General features: G+C 32.6%; 3 protein-coding genes across 3 annotated transcripts; 2 read left to right on the forward strand and 1 right to left on the reverse strand.

Annotated features, from left to right (window-relative positions):
• The first annotated feature begins 4,629 nt into the window (after nucleotides 1-4,629).
• LOC108829364 (serine/threonine protein phosphatase 2A 55 kDa regulatory subunit B alpha isoform) lies at nucleotides 4,630-8,001 on the forward strand. The gene is made up of 13 exons (XM_056987056.1): nucleotides 4,630-4,895; nucleotides 5,091-5,194; nucleotides 5,267-5,362; nucleotides 5,466-5,585; nucleotides 5,719-5,919; nucleotides 6,047-6,141; nucleotides 6,252-6,370; nucleotides 6,456-6,579; nucleotides 6,661-6,784; nucleotides 6,864-6,932; nucleotides 7,014-7,105; nucleotides 7,188-7,333; nucleotides 7,422-8,001. The coding sequence occupies exons 1-13, from the start codon at nucleotides 4,787-4,789 to the stop codon at nucleotides 7,562-7,564; spliced, it is 1,542 nt and encodes a 513-aa protein (XP_056843036.1). The 5' UTR covers nucleotides 4,630-4,786; the 3' UTR covers nucleotides 7,565-8,001.
• Nucleotides 8,002-14,395: 6,394 nt separating this feature from the next.
• Nucleotides 14,396-15,560, forward strand: LOC108829375 (dof zinc finger protein DOF3.1). Its single transcript, XM_018603032.2, has one exon. It carries the CDS (start codon nucleotides 14,682-14,684, stop codon nucleotides 15,297-15,299), a length of 618 nt encoding a protein of 205 aa, XP_018458534.1. The 5' UTR covers nucleotides 14,396-14,681; the 3' UTR covers nucleotides 15,300-15,560.
• A 4,554-nt stretch (nucleotides 15,561-20,114) lies between these two features.
• LOC108829382 (protein HEADING DATE 3B-like) lies at nucleotides 20,115-22,804 on the reverse strand. Its single transcript, XM_056988258.1, has 5 exons — nucleotides 22,323-22,804; nucleotides 22,028-22,246; nucleotides 21,321-21,892; nucleotides 21,189-21,240; nucleotides 20,115-21,098 (listed from the first exon to the last, which is right to left on the reverse strand). Exons 2-5 carry the CDS (start codon nucleotides 22,220-22,222, stop codon nucleotides 20,304-20,306), a joined length of 1,614 nt encoding a protein of 537 aa, XP_056844238.1. The 5' UTR covers nucleotides 22,223-22,246; nucleotides 22,323-22,804; the 3' UTR covers nucleotides 20,115-20,303.
• Nucleotides 22,805-23,468: the final 664 nt, after the last annotated feature.

Raw genomic sequence — 23,468 nt, forward strand, 5'->3', positions numbered from 1 at the left:
CAACCCGGCTATGATCCGTAGCATCCTATGTGATTATCCGGTTGGCTAAATCAGGTTCCTGACCGTTTTCCGGTCCCATAATCACTTATGCCTAGATTCGGCATGACTCGATTCTACATGCACCACATTTCCCGTCCACATATCCCCACACGACCACACCCTTTCTCGGTGTGACAACCATATCCAATCTAGAGAACTTTTTTTGTCAACAATTCAAAGAATTTTATATTTAGTTTTTTTTTATTGTGATTAAATAAACAAATACAATAGTTTTTCTCGTTACTATGTGTTTACTAGTTAACTGCCAGTTGGAGTAATCAAGTTAAAATATGTTTCCTCTATTTTAAATAGAAAATATATATACTTTCCCTCATGTTTTGGTATGTGAAAGATACACTTTTTACATCAATTAAAAAAGCTTTTCTGTTATTTATTCTGAAGTTTTACGGATCACATGAACATGATCGATACAATAGTGACATCATACAAATATCTTAAAAAGCGAATCATCTGGCAAACCAATTTCTACCAGATTTTGCCTCTCGTCTCATTGTGTTTCTCCTTTTGTGGCAACTAATTTGTTCAGATCTTAATTAGCGGTTCTCCTTGTTGTGCCGATCCTTTTTTTTTTGACAACATCAAAAATAACTATGATCTATGCTCAGTTGATTCTTGTGCCAATCCCTATATTAACTAGATTAGTGGTCCTTTGAATTGTTGCATTTCAATTCTTCTGCTTCTTATCTAATCTATTAAAGCAGAATCTCTCATAGGATTCTTCCCATACTTTTCTAATTTATTTACAATGGCATATCATTCCTATATTTATGGCTAACTAATTTTTTAACTATTTTAAAGATATTTATGGATACTATCTAATAATAATCATTACTAGATTTTGGCTCGCTTTTAAAAAGGACGGGTATATTTTTTTGTTGTAAAATTATTTTACGTAATAAAAATTATGATTTTTGATAAATTATATATTTTAAAATTTTATGAAATTTATCTTAATTTACTTATATGACTTATTTTTGATATTTTCAATATGACTAAATTTTAGAAGACTCTAATAATTCTAACCCGTAATATGATTTTATTTATTTAAACCGAAGTTAAACTTATTTTACACTGATTTTTTAAATTTTAAATAAAATATTTTATATCTTCAACACTTTTATATTGAAAAATTCATTTGTGCATTTCAAAACATTTTCTATAATTTTATTAAATTTTGTTTATGTGATTTAGTTTTTTATTTTAACATTTAGGAAATAAAATTTTCAAGAAGGTTAAGAACTGAATTATATTACATACTCTTTAATGTAATTGCAAGATAATGACATTTGATTGGTTGCAATAATGCTGGGAACAAAATATAGACAATTTTGTAAATATAGACAATTTTTGTAATTACTTAGAAATTTCAGGGGCATTTTTATAAACAGTCATCTGCTTTAATAGTATAGATATATTATTGTATTTATAGTTTTAAGAAATTCAAAATATATAATGAATTTTAAAAATAATTTAAATTGGTTATCCGAACCCAAACTGAACCCGCAAATATCCAAATATAATTCAAACTGAAATTTAGAAATATTTGAATGATGCTGAAATCTTTGACCTGAAAACCCAAAACCCAAATAGATCTGAAACGAATCCGAATGGATACCTGAACGCCCAGCTCTAGTCATAATTCGAACTGAAATTTAGAAATATATAAATGAGGCTGAAATCTTTGATCCCGTAAACCTGAAACCCAAACAGATCTGAAACGAACCGGAATGGATACATTAACGCCCATCCCTAGTCACTATTATGTATCATATATATGTCATCATATAATTAGTTTGTATTGGTCCATCATATAGATAATCATATAATTAATATTATTTATATGTATCATCTTATAAATAACTGCATATATATATTCTTAAAGTTTAATGTGAAATATAAAAACTATAATTTAAGTTGGTATATGAAATTAATCATTTTGTTGTATTTCTCATATATATTGAAAACATTTTTTAATAATGGTTATTGGAAAATATTTTAGTAAAAATAAATTTTGATATATGCATATTTTTAAATCAATTTTTGATATAAATCAACTTTAAATTATTATTTTGATTTGAAATATGTATATAAAATTTAAATCTTATTTTATGATTACTTTAGACAAAACAATGTTTTTAGGTAATTTGATTAGTCCATTTTGTATATCTTAAAACTGATATAATGGATTTCCAATTTTTATAAATAACATAAGTCATTACTTTTTTTTTTCTTGACATACTTTTATCCATGTTTCAAAATTTTAAATTTTTTGCAATAGTTTTCTATGAATTATTATTAATTTTATGATTTTTTTTTGAAAATTGAACTCGTGGAATTTTATATTTGACTAAACAAATAAGGTAATAATATTGTTTTTAAAAGTGTTTTATATAATATACTATTTATATTTCAGTTTGTGTTTTTATTTTCACCATAAAGAATAGTAAATAAAAAGAATTGTAAATATAGTGATAGAATTGTAAATAAAAACAAATATAGAAAGAAAGTTGTTTAATTTTATTGTAAAATAATGGCTAAATGTTTAAATAAAAAGAATATTAAATATGTTATTCATGTTTCTAAACAATTCTCATTTGTTATTAATTTATTGAAAATATAATGGTTAAATGTGTAAATAAAAGAAATACACATCTCTACTATCCATGTTTCCAAACATATCTCATTTATTCTATTATCCTTGTTTCCAAACAATTCATTGTGTACTTCAACTTTAATAATATAGATATAATCTTATTGTGTATTTCATATTCAAAGCATTTATTTATATCCATAAATACATAAAATAAATGATATATTCGATTTATACTTTTAAATTTAGGTAATAATATTATTATAAGTATAATTATAACTAATATATTTATATTTATATGTTTGGATATGTATACTCATTTGGTTTCCAGTATATATGATATTCGGTGTTAAAAAATGAACCCATTCAAATATGTAGGCCGGATTCAATATATTGATTATCGGGTCATTTTCCAGTCAATTTTTTGGATGCGGATATTTTGTCCAAACCTTATATTAAACAAAAATTAAAACACATAATTTTGAAACTAAAAATTTTCAGTGAAATTTTTTAAAGAAGAAAATCCCACGTTTTTAAACGCGGGTCAAAATCTAGTTTCTTTTATAACTTCTGTAAAATCTTGAAAATTAGTAATGATATCTTAACATTTTTACCAAAATTACAACATTTTACAATTTTGACGTTGATAAGTAATAGGAAAATCTTTCAAAAATGTTAAAATGAGTTTTTTAACAAAATTGACAAAAAAATATTTCATGAAAGGTAAAGATCATTTCATCCTTATTCTATAAATATAAAAATAAAAAATTATTAAAATAAATGATAAAAATGGAAATTATTTTATTTTATTGTCAAAAGATTTTTTTTTCTAATTTGAAATTTTACAAGGTTTTTTCTTTTTAAAATTTTTATTTTCAAATCCAATATATGTTTTTTAAATATTTTAAATTATAAACTCAATCCCCAAATACTATACTTCATCTCTAGAGGCTAGCTGCTCTGTGAGTGGTGAAACAGATGACCACCATATTTTTAATGCTTCTGATAAAAATTAAATATGATAGTGTAGTTAGAGCTCGGACGGATCCGGATATCCGGAAAATTTGGGGTATCCGAACCCGGATTCGTCGGGGTATCCGAATCCGGATTCGTCGGATTCATGGATTTAGTATCCGCATCCAGATTTGGGTTTCTGGATATCTGGAATCCGGATATCCGTCTATATATCATACTATTTGCGGATAACCAAATCTTAATCCAGATTCGTAAAAATAAATAATTAAACAAAAAATAAATTTTTTGAAAAATATGAAATCTAAAATAATACATAAATTAAATATTTATACAAGATTTATAAATATAATATTAAAAATAATGTTGTAAAACTAGTTTTATGATTAAATATTAATATATAAAATATAATTATTAATAAAATTTAAAAATAATATATTTTACAAATATGGATCCAGATCCGGATATCTGAACCTAAAATTATGATATTCGGATCCGGATTCGATTTTGACGGATCCTTGATGATTTTATCCGGATTTGGATCTAGACATTCCGAATATCCTAATTTCGAAATGTCGAATCGAATTCGAATCCCGAATAATAAATCTCAGGACTAAATATGTAGTATTGTTTTCTAATTTTTCCCCGGATAAATATTGTTTCTAGATCTATTTCTGCTCACCTAAATTTTATCATTCAAATATAAACTTTAAATCTATATCAACTAACTCTATATGTATACTATTTTTTTAATCTATTTAATTATTTTGATATTTTTTTTTTTATTTTATGACAAAACTATATAAATTCTATTTAAGAATTTTTTCCTAATAAAATCATATAGCTATATTTCATTTGCAAGAGTCAATCAGACAGACCAATGGTTATCAACTTTAATAGACATCTACGAAACTGCACGTGACTCTAGCATAGACTCCAAAACTCGTGTAGAAACGACAAGCCAGCGGTAAGAACTATATATGTTTTTTCTTTTTTTGCTCGGTCGTGGAAACCCGATTATACCCTTTAAGAAAAAGAGGAGAGTGTGTGTGTGAGAATCTTGATTGATCGAATGCTTCTTTGGGAAGAGAAGAAATCCATCTTCTTGGATCTGATTTGATTGCACATGTTAATCCCTGAGAAGAGAGTGTCTGAGAGGATAAGATGAAGAGTAGTGGTGGTGGTGATGATGTCGGAGCTTCTTCAGGGCCTTTGGATTGGAGATTCTCTCAGGTTTTCGGTGAACGCAGCGCTGGTGAAGAAGTTCAAGAAGGTATTCTCTCTTTAATCTCTCTCCCTTGGATCTCTTGAGATTAGGGTTCGACTCTGTTGCCTTTAGATCTATTAGGCTTCTTGGCTTGCAAGGCTTTTGATTTGTAGCTTTTGTCTGATTGTTTAGTTAAAATGTCTTTAAGAATCATGCATTAGAGCTGTAATGATGTTTTATCTATAAATCCTTCCACTGCAGTTGATATAATATCAGCGATTGAGTTTGATAAATCGGGTGACCATCTTGCTACTGGGGACCGTGGAGGGCGTGTTGTTCTGTTCGAGAGGACAGATTCCAAAAATGTATGCTCTCTTTACTATTATTCAAAAAGATGAGATTGCTATGTTTTCCTCATGTTGTGATGCTATTCACAGGCCAGTGGAGGTAGAAAGGATCTCGAAGGAACAGACTATCCAGTGAGACACCCGGAGTTTCGTTATAAAACTGAATTTCAAAGTCATGAACCTGAGGTTAACTCTTTTTTTACTTTCTTTGCTCCATCCCTACAACATAAGAGTTGTATTACCTTTGATTTTGGCTTTTTCATGATCTGAAAAAAACTTTGTCTACCAGTTTGATTACCTCAAGAGTTTGGAGATAGAGGAGAAGATCAACAAAATTAGATGGTCACAAGCAGCGAACGGTGCTCTTTTTCTCCTTTCAACGAATGATAAAACCATCAAGTTTTGGAAGGTGAGATGTTGGTTGGACTTCATATCATATTTAAATGGTTATGATATACGTTAGGTAAATCTGAGAGGTCTTGTTCTATCTCTTTTAGATATTGTTTTTGAAAATTATCTTTTGGTGCTGAATATCTAAACAGGTTCAAGAGAAGAAGATCAAGAAAATTTGTGACATTATTAATACGGATTCTTCAACAACTCTAGGAAATGGAAGTGTCCCAACCTCAACTAATTCAAACGTTACAGATTCATACCTCACTAACGGAGGATCACATGACAACTATTTAAGTAATGACTACTCATTTCCCCCTGGAGGCATCCCATCGCTGCAGTTACCTGCGGTAGAGTTGACTCCTGTTGGACTGCTCTTTATGTTCTCTCTTTACCGTTTGTGGCTTAGCTAGATCTTAGTTTCAGTAAGAACTTCAACCTGAATGCATGATCTCTTAAGCAATTACAACTTTACAGGTAACTACTAGCCATGAGACTAGCCCTGTGGCTAGATGTAGAAGAGTGTACACTCATGCTCATGATTATCATATCAATTCAATCTCAAACAATAGGTAAGGAGGTGCTACGTCCATTTTGTCACATAGTTGCTTTTCCTTCCCTCTTATTTGCACTGATGATCATGTTCTTTCTCTTGGTGGTTTTGCTATACCAAAATTCAAAGTGACGGCGAGACATTTATATCTGCTGACGATTTGCGGATTAATCTCTGGAACCTGGAGATAAGCAATCAAAGTTTCAACATTGTTGACGTCAAGCCTGCTAATATGGAAGATCTAACTGGTAAGCTGCCATTTTTCTCTCTCTCTCTCTCTTTTGAAATGGGATTTATCAAACTTGGTTACTAGAGCTGCAATGTTGGTTGCAGAGGTTATCACATCAGCGGAGTTTCATCCTACTCATTGCAATACCTTAGCGTATAGCAGTTCGAAAGGTTCAATTCGCCTGATTGATCTGCGACAATCAGCTTTATGTGACTCACATTCCAAATTGTAAGTGTCTTGAGACTGTTAGACCTTCATAGTAAGCAACATCACAGGTCTAACTAACATTGCTTGTTTCTTTTTTTGTAGGTTTGAGTACACAGCGACACCAGCTTCTAGATCATTCTTCACGGAGATAATTGCTTCAGTTTCAGACATCAAATTTGCGAGAGGAGGAAGATATATACTTAGCCGTGACTATATGACGCTTAAGGTCCGTCCATATGTTAATCTTGGTATTGGTTATGTGTCATGCGCTTACTGAATCCATGGTTATGTTTTTTAAATGTCAGTTATGGGACATCAACATGGACTCGGGTCCAGTATCAACGTTCCAGGTTCACGAACATTTAAGACCAAAGGTCAGTCTCCTGTACTTTTGATATATAGTTGCATCAGCAGACTAAAACTGATGACTACCTTTTTATGTGACCCATCTCCAGCTCTGTGATTTATATGAAAATGATTCTATCTTCGATAAGTTCGAGTGTTGTCTTAGTGGGGACGGGTTGCGAGTGGCTACAGGTTCTTACAGGTATTGTTTGTAACCCCCACATCGTTTTTAATGAATATATTTTTATTGTATTTAAAATAAATAAAAATAACTTTGTTTCCAGCAATCTCTTCCGTGTGTTTGGTGTTTCCCCGGGAAGTACTGAAACTACAACCTTGGAAGCAAGCAGAAACCCAATGAGACAAGTCACAACACCCGCGAGGCCATCAAGACCATCGTTAAGCAGTATAACACGCGTGGTTAGAAGAGGTCAGTGAGTTTTATTTATCCCTCTGTCTTTTAGCATATATAGAGAGAGAGAGGTAAATGAATAGTTTTTCAAAATTTGGGGAAACAGGAGCGGAGAGTCCTGCAAATGGCGATGGGAATGGTAATAATTCTTTTGACCATACAACCAAGTTGCTGCATCTCGCATGGCATCCAACAGAGAACTCCATAGCTTGCGCTGCGGCCAACAGTTTGTACATGTACTATGCTTGAAGAAGAGAAAAAAAATGAAAACATTACTCTAAATGGAGAAAGAAGCTTTGGCTACTTGTGAAACTGAATGATCAGAGATGACAACATCATCATCAGCATCTTCATATCACAACTTAAGCTCCTTTTATATGCTCTTTCTCTCTCTTTTGTTTGTATCATGTTCGACTCTCTTTTTCTTTTTAATTGAGGAAATGGCTGGACATAGCAAATATCAGTGGTAATGATTTTCTTTTCTTCATTACACTTGGAGCTAAAGCTAGTCCGCCATTTTTCTTTTAATTTTTTTTACTTGTGTTCTGTCTGGATTAAGTCAAACATGCTGGCCAAGAACCAGAAGAAGGGGAATCCGATTAGAAGAAAAATCGTGATTGTAGTTTATTTTGGAAATATTTTAAGACTAAAATTTAATATTATCATATATATGCATTTTTTATCCATATGCATGTTTTATTAAGTTTTATTTATTACTTTTTGGTAAAACCATCTTCTCGTTTGTAGTTTACTGACACCAAAAACAGATACGTTGAAACTTGAAATTGAAACCTTTTTTTTTTTCCGTCTGATATTATTAAAAAAGGACAAGGCCCAAACCGGGCCAAGTCCAAACAACACACAAAGGCCACGAAGACCCAAATACAAACCAACTAGACAGCCCGACATGAAGGGCATTTAAACGGGCCCAAACCCAAACACTAAAACCTGACGCAACCACAACGGCCACGCGACCAGGTCCATCACGAAGCTTCCACACGTGTAAACACACCGCACCGAACGGGACACGCGTCATCTAGCCACCACAGGTCGAGGCTTCCACCGGAGAAAAACGAATCGACTAGTGATTCGCCGGAACACGCCGGAGAACAGCCACCGCACCCAAACAACATCGCCAGACTTGAATCCACCGAAGAGCTTCCTCGAAGACTGTTCCAAGATCTCAATCGGTTCACGCAAAGCACCGCTGGCGATAACTCCACCTCCGAACTATCGTCTTTCTGTCGGCGAGCATACATCGGACAATCAGAGATCTCCTCCGACCAGCAAAGACAACCAGACACAAGTTTCCAAACCAAAAGAAGAAGCGGTCCCGAGAGCGAACCCTTCCAAACAGAGAGAAACACAAAGTCGGCAAGAACAGTGCTGCAGAAGCCACCACCTTCCGGAGTCAGAGCCGGTGGAGCCGCTGCTGAAGAAACCGCTACTCCCCAGAGACAAAATCGGTCGGTCCCCTACAAAAAAGCACCGCCGAAGACTAAAGACTAAAAGCCGACGGGAAAACTGGGAGGAGAACCACTCCCGCTATACATGTAAAACGGAAAAGCAAAGAAAAACAGAAAAACCGGACCGGCAGTGGCTAACGGAACCCACTCCGCCGACCGGCGGCAGAAAAACACGGCAAAAAAACTTAGAGAGAGGTGAGAGGAAAAGTCAAGAAAGAGAAACCGTTCCTCTTATTTTTTTTTTGTTCAACTTGAAATTGAAACCTATTCTTTTCACCATATTATTGCTTCTTTTAAAAAAAAAAAGTGTCGACACATTCCTATAAACAGATAATCAAAAGATTACAGAGTTTAAAAGGTATTTTATATAGAGTTCACAGAATGATCATATAAGATTTGATGAAGATGATGTTCACACGAAATAATTCAGTGATCTCAATGCATAAGAAAATTCACTAAATATATAATGTTTTTAAAACCATAATATTATCATACGTACATGTGAAACAGTTCAAAGATTGAATCATGTGGAAGATGCTTCTACCAGCTTAACTACTAAACTATTCTAAAGAATTTTATTACTTAATTTATTTATTATAAAAAACGCATAATTAAAGGCTCTTCAAATCGACTAACAACGAAGATATCTATCTTATTAAAATAGAAACATTCTAACTTCTTCTAGGTGGATTTTAAAGTTGGACATCACATTATTATTCTTAGCCTAACTTTTCATTTAAATATTTTCTTAAAGAGTTTAATATTAAGTACCTATCATTTAACTCCACCGTAATTATCCTATCATTTAACTCCACCGTAATTATCATTTCACATCACCTCTTTTTATCTATTCTTTCATTTAACATATACTCCATCGAACTTTCATATGAACGTAAATCACTTGACTATAAATATCTAAATCATTTGACTATCATTTAACTCCACCGTATATATATTATATAATAGTACAAATATAAAAATCTCTCTCTTTTATTATAGTCGAATGAATACAATAAATATCTCCAATATAAATATTACACGAGTCTGAATTCTTAAAAATAAATATATAAATAAATAGAAATAAAAATAAATGTTACACATGTTATTAAAAAAATAAACGAGTCCGAAACATGTCATTGCACAATTTTGACTATCTTGATCCAATTATCTCCCAAACCAATGGATTGAATTAACCAAATAATTTAACAGCATGTTTCAACCACATCGGTACTTTTTGAAACTCAATACTAAAGATATCATAATATATTTTTTTGATGCTCAAATAATGAATATAATATACACTAAATAGAAATATTAATTTATTCTTAAAAGTAATCAATTATGGGAAAACCCTTTCACCAAGTTAAAAATATATTCTTATTTACATAACAGAAACATCAATTCAAACTTTAAAAAAAAAACCGACTATGAGTTTACTATACCTAAAATCTCGGTGGCAATCAAATATTCGCAATCAAATTTATAGATTTGAAATATCGTAAATATGGAAAACCCCTTTCTCCAAGATTAATCTACTATATCAAAAATATCGGTGTCATGGGATTTTGTATTTATGTATATCTAACTTAATAGGTAACTTGACGTATTTATGGGATTTCAATAACAGAAACATCAATTTTAACTTTTTAAAAAAATCGATTATGAATCTACTAGCCTAAAAATAAATCAAAGAAAAGGAAAATAAGATGTAACTATTTTTTTTTCTTTCTTTCCTGGATAATTGTTGTTACTAATAACAGAAACATCAATTTTAACTTTCTTTCTTAATAGGTAACTTGACGTGTTTATGGGATTTCAATAACAGAAACATCAATTTTAACTTTTTTAAAAAATCGATTATGAATCTACTAGCCTAAAAATAAATCAAAGAAAAGGAAAATAAGATGTAGCTATTTTTTTCTCTTTCTTTCCTGGATAATTGTTGTTACTAATGGGCTTATTAATTATGTATGGACGTGGACATTTATAATGAAATTTTCCTTTCTTAGGCATAATAGTTAGATTGTCAATAAATAGACAACAAAAGATTGTATAGTTTTCTTGCACTTAACTTTCTAAAAAAAAACACATTGTCATTTTTTATTTATTGAATTTTTTGCATACACATTCAAAATACTATTCTTTTAATTAAAAAAAACTGCATCTATAATTGATTTTCGATTAATACAGTTTCTTTTAAATTATTTTACCAAATATAAAATATTTATGTATCCGCACGGTTAATCTTTCTTGATATTTTTTTATTTTTCCATTAAATTGTCTTTTTTCTATCTTATAATAACTAATAACTTTTTTGTTAAAATTATAATGAAGACTTCAGTTTTGTTCGTCTAAATCGTATTGGAAAAAACTAGGTCTGGAAAGGAGAAGGGCAGGTGGTGGAATATTAGATTAGTGTCTCCACCTTACGTCTATATCTATAATACACTATTATGTTAATCCAGATCGTATTGGTTACTATTAGATTAGTGCTTCACAGTACATCTATAAAACACTGATATTTAATCCAAATGTATTGATTAATATTAATTATATTAATGTTTGCACCATACAATTATATCTCTAATACACCAATGAAAAAACTATTAATACAAAAAACAGTTTTAACATTGTTTTTAAACAATATGTTTTGGAAAAACTCGAAATTATATAAAACTATATTATGTGCAATGGACAAACTCTAAATTATATTGACTACTATAGAATATATGTTATGTGTTAAAACAAAAATAAAATCCGCGCGGTCGCGCGGGTCATGATCTAGTTTACCGTTAAAAAATAAACAAAAACGTTATTGATCATACTTTGATATCTTCAAGCAAAACTCCCTTTTTCATGTACGTAACTCGATAAAATTCGAAATAATAACTGAATTTAGCTACTAATTAACATTTAACATGTGTCTTCACATCACTCTCCAGTACACGACTTTGGTTGTAAATATTCGAAAGGGCCACGTTTGATCTAAGCCGTCCATGCGTCAAGCCGCAGCCACAAATCGTAGCCGTAGAAACGACAGGATGATGGGGGCATCAAGAAGGAAGTGGAGTGTTTGTCCCACGTGTTGGGGAAACAGAACACACGAACAGCCAAATGGTCAGCTCTTACGGCAGCTTAACGCTACGACAATATCCTTAATCTGTTTCCTCGACACACGGACGGCTTTGATTCATTATTCTAAACAATGTATAATCAACGGCTGCGATTCGACTTTTGAGTGTAATGATATATTTGGAGTGCACATACCTTTTTTTTTGCTAAACAAAATTAACTCCTTAAATACTATTTTAATACGTATAATTAAGCAATCCATTTGGATTGTTAGAGCATCCCCATCAAAGGTTCATGGGAGTTTTCACACATTTCCCAAAAAAATATATTAAAATAATAAATAATGATGAATTCGGTTTGTTGGGGTCCATCTGAATGAACCTGGATCATCGCGAGTTTACCACGTGACGATTTTTTATTGGTTCGTTTTTTTTTAAAACGAAAAAAAAATAGAAAAAAATAAAGTTGTGAACTCCATAGAAAGTTCACTGATACTGATGCTCTTAGGACATGAGCATTGGTGGGACTTGCACAAATCCTTTAATTAAGAAAGTTCCTTAAGTTTTTTTTCTTTTTTGTTCGGGAATAGTATAAAGGACATCCCTTATATAAAGGATTTTTTCTGTTTTTTTTTCTTGATCCTTGTGTTTAGGTGATCCTTCCACTTAAAAGATGTCTTAAGAGATCACCAATGCCATGCTCTTAGAATAATGATTTAAAGGCCCAATAGATAAGACCCACTGGTGAAGATTGAAGGGTAATACTTGATGAGCATCAGAGTGCACATACTTGCTTCACAAGAACGCGAACTACCTATTTGTCTCCTGATTCTTAAGCCAGAGTGGATTTTACAAATCATGGCAGTAGTAAATGATTGACACGTTTTTTTTCAGTCTAAGCTCATTATAATAATATTAAATGCTAGTCACTTTTGATTTACTGCTAACTAGATTAGTCTATTACTTCTAATTTTATTTATATTTTATAGCAAAACGAATTTAAGATGCAATGTACTATATGTAAGGACTGTGCATGGATGAGAAAACTCATTGGACAGTGGGCGGCAGAGAACAACTATTTCTGTTGTGTTTTGTTTGACATCTTCTTGATTATATATGTTCTAAATCAAGAAATAAAATGCAAATGCTTTAACAAGAAAATGTTTGAGAGTAAAAAGTTAATGAAATCGGTGTGAAGATATTGAAATTAAACGAGTTATTTCTTTTTTTTAAAAAAATTGTCACAAACTCTTCGTTAACCATTTAACAATATAATGAGAACATTTTCACTGAATATCTCATCGTCATTTTCGGGCCAAAGCTAAACATCAATTTGAGCAACGAGGGTTTTCTATGAATCCCATATCTCTGCAGATCACAAGATAGAAAAAAGAGGAGAGACTTTTTACCAAAAAGAAAAGGAGTACAGAGACTTTTAGCCATCAAAAGGAAAGGACAACAGTGTTTGTTTTTTGGAGGGTAAAAGGTAAGAACAAATAAAAGAAAACAAAAGGATACGTAGAATCGATATTTGTCTAAACATATGAAGCCAAACAACCATCTTGGCACAAGACAGGCGTAGCCAAATATGTTGGAAAAAGTATATTACCCCCTCGATTTATACAAAAACCATTTTTCTAACATTATTTTCTTTTATAAATTCATGATGTTTAAAACTTTCAATCTTTTAGAGTTTATAATTAATACTATACATGTTTTCATTATAATAAAATAGATAATTGTGTAAATGATATCCCCTCTCTATTTATAAAATATGTATGTTTATATGTTTTACACATATAAAGAAAACATTAAATTTTGATAATCAGTGTATTTTCTTATTTACTAAGTTTTAGATTAATAGTAATTAATAAGCACAATTATTTTTTTAGAGTTTGTAATTTATTATTATTAACAATAATATATAAATAAAAACATAAAACATTTTTTTGAAAAAAAGTTAATTTAAAACAGTTATCCTTCTAAAACAGAGAGTACATAGTAAAAATACTGTAGAAAATAAATTTAACTGATAGTTAAATGAGAGTGAATTGCACTTACTTAAATAAATGAGGTTAAATTGCAATTACTTAAAACACATGTTTATTTGGTGGAATTTTAAAAATTTAAAATTAAGAGGTTCAAAAAATAAAATTTGAACTGAATAATAATTAACTATATAATGAAACTTAGAATGAATACTGTTTAAGATTATAAAAGTTAAGTTTCAAATTTTAAAATGGGAGTTATAGTAATATAAATTAAATCTTTTAATAAAATTATGTAACGTTTAATGGGACCAATGAGATTTCAGTTTGTATCTTTAGCCAAATTCTCTAAAAAAATTCAAATTATTGATGATCCCTCCGACAAAATGACATCAAACAAAAACAACTACATGATGATATTAGTTGGAAGAAGTGAACAAGTCAATGTGAATTTTCAACACCACGCTCTTGTCATCTAATTAAACGAATACAACTTAATAATTAATCACAAAACAATAATCAAAATTAAAAACGAAGAAGATTACAGAAGCCACTAATCTTCGTATTTGGGGTTGCCCTATAAGACTGGTCACGCACCACAGCTCACAAAGCTTGTCTTCTCGTCCTCTCTCTGCTCTGCTCCATTTCTCTCTGTAGAGAGAGAGAGTGTTACTTTTGTCTTATTTATGTGTCAAGAATCACTTTCTCTCTATAAAACCTCGAACTCCATCACTCTCTCTTCTCTAACTCTTCAACCAGTCTGAAACTGCATTCTACCATCTCCAAAATTCATTTTTTTCTATTTTTGGGAATTTTATAAAAAAGAAAGAAAAAAGAAGAAATGCAGGATCCAGCAGCTTATTACCAGTCAATGATGGCGAAACAACAACAACAACCGGAGTTTCCGGTTCAAGAAGAGCTAAAGTGTCCTCGCTGTGACTCACCAAACACAAAATTCTGTTACTACAACAACTACAACCTGTCACAGCCCCGTCACTTCTGCAAAAGCTGCCGTCGTTACTGGACCAAAGGCGGGGCTCTCCGTAACGTCCCCGTCGGTGGAGGCACTCGCAAGAACGCAAAACGATCAACCTCATCATCCCCTGCTTCTTCTCCTTCCTCCAACAGCAACAAGAAGACCAAGAACACCGATCCTGATCTTAGTTCACAAACCGGGTCCAGAACGGATACGGATCCGACCCGGATGCTGTACGGGTTTCCTATCGGAGACCAAGACGTGAAAGGTATGGAGATGGTCGGTGGTGGAAGTTTCAGCTCGCTTTTGGCGTCGAATATGCAGTTGGGTCTAGGCGGGATCGTTCTCGACGGGTCGGGTTGGGATCCGGGTATGGGTTTAAGGAGGAGCGAAGCGGGTAATGGAGGAGCTGGTGGTGGTGACCCGTGGACTGATCTGGCTATGAACAGAGTGGAGAAAGAAGGTGATGACCGAAGAAACTAGAGGGTATTTCGGTAAATAGTATGAACTGCGAAACTGATTTTATGTGACTGAGTCATCATCATGTAGACAATTAACAGGTTTGATGAAATGCTCATGTAGTCATGTTATGTCATTTTGGTTAATAACTTTTTTACTAGTTTTTTTTCTTCTGTAACTGAACTTTATTTACTAGTTTCTATTTTCTACTTCCTTTTGTTTTTTTAGGTTACTTAAAATTCTAATCTTCTGTGTATTATAAGGAAATTTTCAATTTCATTTTCATTTTCTGCTGTTTATTTTTCTTATTTAAGTACATTAGTAAGATGAAGAAAGGTTAGTAAAAGAATTAACTACAAAACTTGAAATGAATTTTGGCCATCACATCTATCTTATTAAAACAGAAACATTGTAACTTTTTCTAGGTAGATTTTTAAATTGGACATACTATTAGATATGATATATTTTCTGATCATATTAACTAACAATTAATGTTAGTAAATTATTTCCTTATTCTATGCTAACTTAATACCTTATATACATTTATTTTATCAGTTGGCCCATTTTCTTTCTATTCAAAAAAAAATATTTTCTTTCCCAATTGATTTCATAACCAACATGCAGTAATGTTAAATTTGAAATTTCATAATCACCATCCAATAAGTCCATGCGATGATCACCATGCAATACATTACTCCTTAACCAATTAATTTTATATAATAGTCGTACTATATGATATATTTATTCAAAGTGGATTCAAATCAAACTTATTAACTCATTACCTTTTAACCAATTCAAACATAATTATATATCGGATTACCGGGTTTACTAGCTCGACGATCTAAATTGGATTTAAAAATATTGATTCAAACGTAGTTTTTTAAATAGACAAAATTTTTACATATTAAATATTTGTAACATTGTTAACAAAATTTTGAATCATAAAACATTCCGCGATTCCGAAACGTGGATCATGATATAGTTGCTATTATTACTCTTTTCTGAACCGTGAGGTATTTCGCCGACGATTTTATTGCTTTCTTTTTGTCATTAGTTATTGATGATAATCAAGTTTGAAAACGATATTCTTTGACCATAAAAAAAAGAAAACGATATTTAAATTGAACACCTTTTAATACTGTCAGTAGAATCGGTTCTTACTTCTTTTCTAATCGACACTATAATACTATTAGACTTAAATAATTGGGCATGAACCGACACAGATAAACAACATTCTTACGGAATGTGACATTCGTATTTGTAGTTATATGTACTATAATCCCTTTAGGTACCTAGGTTCTTGAGAACCATGATATTAACCGACTCCCTAATCCCTATACTAGTAGTCGCTAGTTTTCTTGGGTTCAGAATGGTGTTTATCATGTCACATTTTGTATAGTGATGAATGTTTTTAATTCAATTATTAAGATAAAGAAGACAAAAGTATAAGTCGTTAAGAAAGAAACAAATTTATATTATTTTTATAAGAAGTGGAAAATATAGTTTCTCCCCACTGTTTTATTATTTACGTTTGTATGCTATTTTGTAATCATTGGTCTTTAAGACTTAATATCGTTTTGTTACTTGCAACATTTTTCTAATCATTAAAGTCGTTTAACACGTCAATTACACTCATAAGGAGCGGTGAGTGTTATGGTCTTTGACGAATGCGTCATAATAAGGGCTATTATGCCTTGGTTTTAATTTCTAACGGACTGATAATGATTATGTATCGGGGTGAAGTTTGTCTTGATGATCCTACAAAGTTTGATAGAGATGGGGTGGTTTGAGATGGTATTATCAGAGAGAAACGTACAATACTCCGATAGATCATAGATACAAATGATAATACATAAAATAAGATGTGTTCCTTACTGGTGGAACACTTTGGGCTCGAATTTGGGTAATATCAAATAACTACGAATATGTTTTTTGACAAACTACTAACTATGGTTTAAATTTTATGCATGAGTAACTAAAATGTTGGTAGTTTAGTAATAATGTAAGAAAAGTTTTTTCTGTGTTTCAAGTTTAAGTAATCTTTGATTATTTTTAAAAGTGAGTAATTTTTAAAAACTGATTCCAAGCTTTGAGATTATAAAATAAACCTAGAAATTTCCACTGTTAACAAAAAAGTGTATTCATCAGTATTGTTCTTCGCACATCCGAGTAAATGTAGTGACAACCTTCTATTTTACACTATGCACAGATCATGTTTTCTCATCATATTGGTTGATTACACGTAATATCCTCACTTTGGTTTAATACATGTAGCATTGTTAATTTGTTATCATAAATATACGCCTAATTTCTCAAAATGCGACGCACCTCGGTTCTCTTAACTCGTACCTATAAAAAGGTGATTTTTTTTTAAAGGTGAATTATTTTTACCTCAATATAAATCAAGGTTCGATAAATTTGTTTTCGGAAATAGGAGGATTGATAGATATATAAGAGATGCAATATGGTTACAAAGATTTGCCATTCCGATTTGAGATATTTTGTATTTGATCGGGGAGACAAAGAACAACAAGTTGCATTCCTTTTATGTTAATTATTTATCGTTTAGTTTTACTTTTCCTGTTTTATTTGGATAAATTTTTGTCCACTTAGAATTTTTTTTTACAAAATTGCAAATGAAATCCATCGCAGTCGTGATTGCATGGAATGTCCAATCAAACTCAATGATCTAATGCACCAATCCCATGGTTTACAGAGCATATGTAATCAAACGTACATTTAAACTAGTAAGGTTAGAACTTTTAGGCACTGATTAGTTAGATTTAGACGCCCTATCAAACCCTAAAAATTAAGAGTAGGTACTTTTGTAATATAAAATGATAGAAACTATTTATCTAATTAGAAAAGACAAATTATATTTTGAAAGATATTTATAGATATATATACTTGTGATATAAAAGACCACCAAATACTAAAGCTTGACGGCTCTTCCTATACCATGAAACAAGTTTCGAATATACAGTATTTAATGAAAACATTTAATAACAAAAATGTCAAAATGAAAAGGGTTGGCAAATTTAAATAATGGTGGTCCCTGTGGCTATAGATATTAGATAGTGCTAAGATACCGAATTTTAATAATGGTCCACTTCTTAAACACTAATTAGGGCAAAAGATCTATAATCAAGAACTATATTGGTTTAAAGTTGAACTGACAATGTTTAACTAAATGTGTTATCATTTCTGAAATTCCGCTTGTGATGGCTTCACCTTTTCATAGCTCTGATGACTTGTTTCGGTTATGGGTTCACTCTTATTACATAACCAATTTCACATGTCTTGTGGGGGCTGTCTTGCTCAACTCATATTTTTTTCTTAATACAATTGGTTTCTGAAAGTTTTAGTTGATCTCTTAAATTCTCAGTGAGAAAATTACAAAGCTAATTAGTTTTTTTTGGGTAGTAGTTATAGTATTTACATTGGAGTTAACATGTTTTTTTGTTCCTGTATTGACAAGTAAAAACAAAATATAATAACGATATTATGCTATCGGTTCTTTGTTGACCTCGATCCGTGATTGACTCACAAAACAGATATCAATTTGAATATTTATTGTACGGATAGATTACTACAAATGGAACAACTGCTATTCCTCTTACTGTTCTACTTCTACATGTGAGTACATCCCTATCATTCCAATTTATTTTTATTGTTATTGTTATCTCTTTGAGTAAGATATTTATTGATGGATTCACGCCATTGGGACCTCTCAAGAAAACCTTGAAAAACACGTACACGTTTTTTGAGTTTTCTTGTCTTACAGCATTGTAAATGATAACAAAACAATAATGTGAAAATTTCCAGGAATGAAAATTCAGTCAAGAGGAAGTGAAATCAAGAAAAGAGAACATATTACATGGAGACCAGACTAGCCTTGTACATTATGATGTATGCCTTATGCCAATCACCTCCTCGAGAAAGTTTAGTGATATACTCTTCGCGTTCAAAGCTCGTGTTATCATCGTCGTATTGTCCCCCACTTACCTGTTAAACATGTGTTAGAGGTGTTTTACGTTTAAAAATAACAGAAGTATGTGAGCGTTGACATGTAGTCATTTTGTGTGTGTTTATGTGTTGATTGTTATAATGGAACAGACCACTCTCTTGCTTGACCCATGCAACCTAATGCCTAGAGTCTGCTCTCCTGCCTTTGTGGGTCAAAACTGAGACCAGATCATATATTCCGGTCATGTTAGACGAAGCACCTACATAGTCAAAGGTGCTTCACTTGAGTGGAAATGAATAGGACTAAGAGTAACGAATAACACGCCCAAATGAAGTAAGCAAATAAAAACAGATGCTTTGCTTGCTTGGAAATGATAACAATCATCAGAGATTCCGCTAGCTACAGAGCTTGTAGACCTCCTTGTTATGTGGATGAACATTTGCTGGCTAAGAGGACGTTAACTTGGACAGATTGGTCAAGAGGTGGTGCTCATCCAACTACTTTTGAGAAGTTTGATATAACAGAGATGTTTCTCAAGATGCTTCTGCAATCTCATTCCTGCTTCTACAGTGATCAGCCATATCAAGTGTGTTATCTCTTTGCAAGAAAGTTTGATCCAAGCGCATTGGAACCTTTACTCAAACTTGCAACAAAGGTTCTTGGTTTCTAAATTATGTGTTTATTTGGTTCTTAGTTTTTATTTTGAGTGCATCTTTGCTTTAGCATGGAAAAAACTGATCATAATAAAATGTAACATTACAGATGAATATGGACAAGGAGAAGTTATATATTTCAGTCCCAAGGACCATCAGATTCTTCTTGTTAAATTGTTTTGGTGTTTCCATAACCCTTCAAAGCTGGGAGGTTATTAATGTAACAAAAGAATCTATCATTTATTTTCTGTTTGTCAATACAATATCAGTATAAGATGTATGTATGTTTTATGTATAGTGACAGTATTGATTTACATCTTCACATGAAGAGTAAATAGTATAAAATCTAAAGTAGATGAAGAAGCAATTATAGAGAAAAAAAGAATGTGGAGAAATTAAGAGAAAAAACTAACTAATCATATGATCTGAGTCCCTCCTTTCTTCCTGAATTGACCGGAAAATTCTTGCAGCAGATTCAGAGGCAGATGTTGAATTATGAGGAATGGCTTTAATGGCACGAGCCAGGGGCTGCTGTTTGTGCTCATACTCGTCAGTGTGATGAGTAGGCTCTGTAGGAAAAAGTGGAAGGACATCATATTTATGCTTCTCTGGTGGACTTGAAGCTGTACTTCCATGTACCTCACTGTCATTAGATTCCTGATCAGACTTCTTTAAGGAAAATGGAATCGCTTGAGTCATGTGGCTAGATGTGCTTGACCATCTTTGAAGCTGACCAAACGGGTTTGTCTGGTCAAATACTTTTGTCCTCGGTGGGAAGTGGTTGTGGCTAAACTGAGTAGAAGCAGGGAACCTGGATGCTGTGGCGAGAGAATCTTGTCCATAAATAGGAAGCATGAAAGCTGAAGGAGGAGGAGGACATGGTCCTGCGTATGGTTTATAGACTAGACCTTCTGAAGGAGACATTACTGGAACTAACCATTGGTTTCCTGGAGGAGGAAGTAGCTGTTGTTGCCAAATTGGGGTCATGAGCTCTTTGCTTATGAAAGGTAAAGGAAGATTAGGTTTCATATGTTCTGGATAGTCTTCGGTTACACGTTTCTGATTCTCAGTGTTTGGTCTTTTAACCTTTGAACCAGCCATTGCCAGGAGATGGGATTGAGCTGAACTCATTGTGGAACGTTTACCACCATTGATCTTGTTTTTGAAAACCAAGTTTGGCGACTTTGAAACCATTTTTTGAACCTGCATTTTATTCAGGTTCATGGTGAGATCACATGGAAGCTGAAACGCATTAGGAAGCATTGAAACAATCTAGTCATTAAGCAGCTTTACCATTATCAGTCTATGCAGCTCAAAGACTTGAGTGGCAAAGATCTTCTGCTGACTGAAAAATATCAGAAAAATATTATGAATATGGAATCATAGCAAAAGAGAGATTGATATAGAAAGTGAGTGGATACATACCTGATAATATAAGTTCTCATCTTCCAAAATCTCTTCTCACCTATCACTCTTGCAACATCATTAGAAGCTGCACTCATACCAGACAAAAAGTCTACTGCAGAACAGTCTGAGGCATCTTGCTCACGTGGAGGCTTCTTTCGAGTATCAAGGGCTCTTCTTCTATACAGTTGAGTTTCCATCACACTAAGAGACCCCTTCTTGCTTTCATCTTCCAAACATTGTGGTAATAGTAATTCTTGAATATGAAGATTGTTCAGGAGAGGTTTGGAACCAGCAGCTTCTCCTCTTGATTTACTGGTACTGCTATTATGAAACTGTAGTGACAAATCTGTGTTTGCTTTTGGATCTGTCTCCGGGAATCTAAAAACAGGAACCTTAAGAGAATCCAAGTTGGTAAGGTTCTTGAAATGGTACTCATTTTGTTTAATTGAACTAGGTTTAGTGTTAGTAACTGATGATCCTCTAGGATTTGGATAATTCATGCCTTTTTTATTCACATTAATCCCTTCAAGCTTTGATGCTGCAGAAGTGTTGTAGGTTGGTGAAAACTCATTCTTTTCAGATCGTTCAGTCTGTTTAAAACAAAACAAAAAAGTATTCCACAAAAACAGGTTATAAATTGATATTCAAAGTCTGCATTGTCCCTTCTGTATTTGAAGAGTATGCAATAAACACACACAAAATCAAGAAGTTAATTAGAAACTCACGAGATGGGTATTGTTGGCTGGAGGAGGAAGAGACAAAGAGAGAGTGGAAGGAGAATCAGAGATCTTGTTGGTGGGAGAAGGAAGAGTGGAATGTTTATAGAGAGATAAGACTTCTCGTTCAGTATCATTCACATGAACCCTTGGGAACAATGGAGGAATTGTTATCCTCTTCGCCTCATCTTTCATTCCTCCCATTTTATCTTCTTCTTCTTCGTATCCCTAATCTCACAACCAAACCCTATTAGTTCCTTCTTCTACACGTAACCTCAAGAAAGAATGATTAGAGATTGGTTACCTTCTGAAATCAAACAATACTTTAGATCGAAAAGATTTGAACTTTCTTTCTTTCTTGTTTTTCTTTTCTAAATAGATGGAGAGGTAAATCCACCTGAAAGAAATAGATCTTATGAAAAGAAGATCAAGAAGAGCAGAAGCAAAAGAAGATATTGTGTTTGTGTCGCCCCACAATGGATTCCATACGAGGGGGACGACAAAACTTCTAAAAGGATTGTGTGTGTGTATGTGTGACTCTGCGATCATGTCTGGTTCCTTCAATTAAAGATCCCTAACTCACGGGAACTCGGGTTTCAGATAACGTGGCGGGTTTTGGTTTGTTAGGTCCGAGTGGTAGGAGAAATGGCGTGTGGGAGATGATGTTCGTGTGACTCGGTCTCTTTACACAACACAGCCACATGTTTTAAATCTCTCTCGTGGCTAACTTAAACTTCATCATCTCCAAAGGAAGTCCTAATTTGGGACTATCCTTAGCGAAATATCTGTTTCTGATCACTATCATCTTCTATTCTTCTGACACAAAAAAAGTGAAGAGAAGAAGCGTGTTCGGTCGGAATGTGGCTATTTCCCGCGGTTTAGAAGGACCGAAAATAAATGTTTTAGCAGAAAACCAAAGCGTGTTCGGTCGGAATGTGGCTATTTCCCGGTTTAGAAGGACCGAAAAGAAATGTTTTAGCAGAAAACCAAAGCGTGTTCGGTCGGAATGTGCTTATTTGGGACACGCGTTTAAGCGCGTCAAGGTCGACGTCTCGTGGTTACTCAAAGTTAACGTGTTTTAGAAGTTATGAGTATAAGCGAGTCACGTGGGCTTGAGCCCACTATATTCTTATACTGAAGTTTTTTGGGCCCTTTGTAATATATAAACTCTACGGGATACCTCCTAATTAATAAAAAAACTATACCAAAATCCATAGGAGCCAAAAACATTTTCTGTTATTACAAATACTCTAATATATTAATTTTTATTTTATCACAAATGTGAACTATCACAATGACAAATTTGACAAAAACTTTAGCTGTCATATACGAATCTACGTACGTGGAACGATTTCACGTACACCATAGTGAAACGTCTTATGAATATTCATGTTCGATAGATTTGAACCCAAAACTTGCTAATGTTAAAACAGTAATAAACTACTATTAA

Source organism: Raphanus sativus, chromosome 6 (assembly GCF_000801105.2).
Source record: "Raphanus sativus cultivar WK10039 chromosome 6, ASM80110v3, whole genome shotgun sequence".
Taxonomy (NCBI): domain Eukaryota; kingdom Viridiplantae; phylum Streptophyta; class Magnoliopsida; order Brassicales; family Brassicaceae; genus Raphanus; species Raphanus sativus.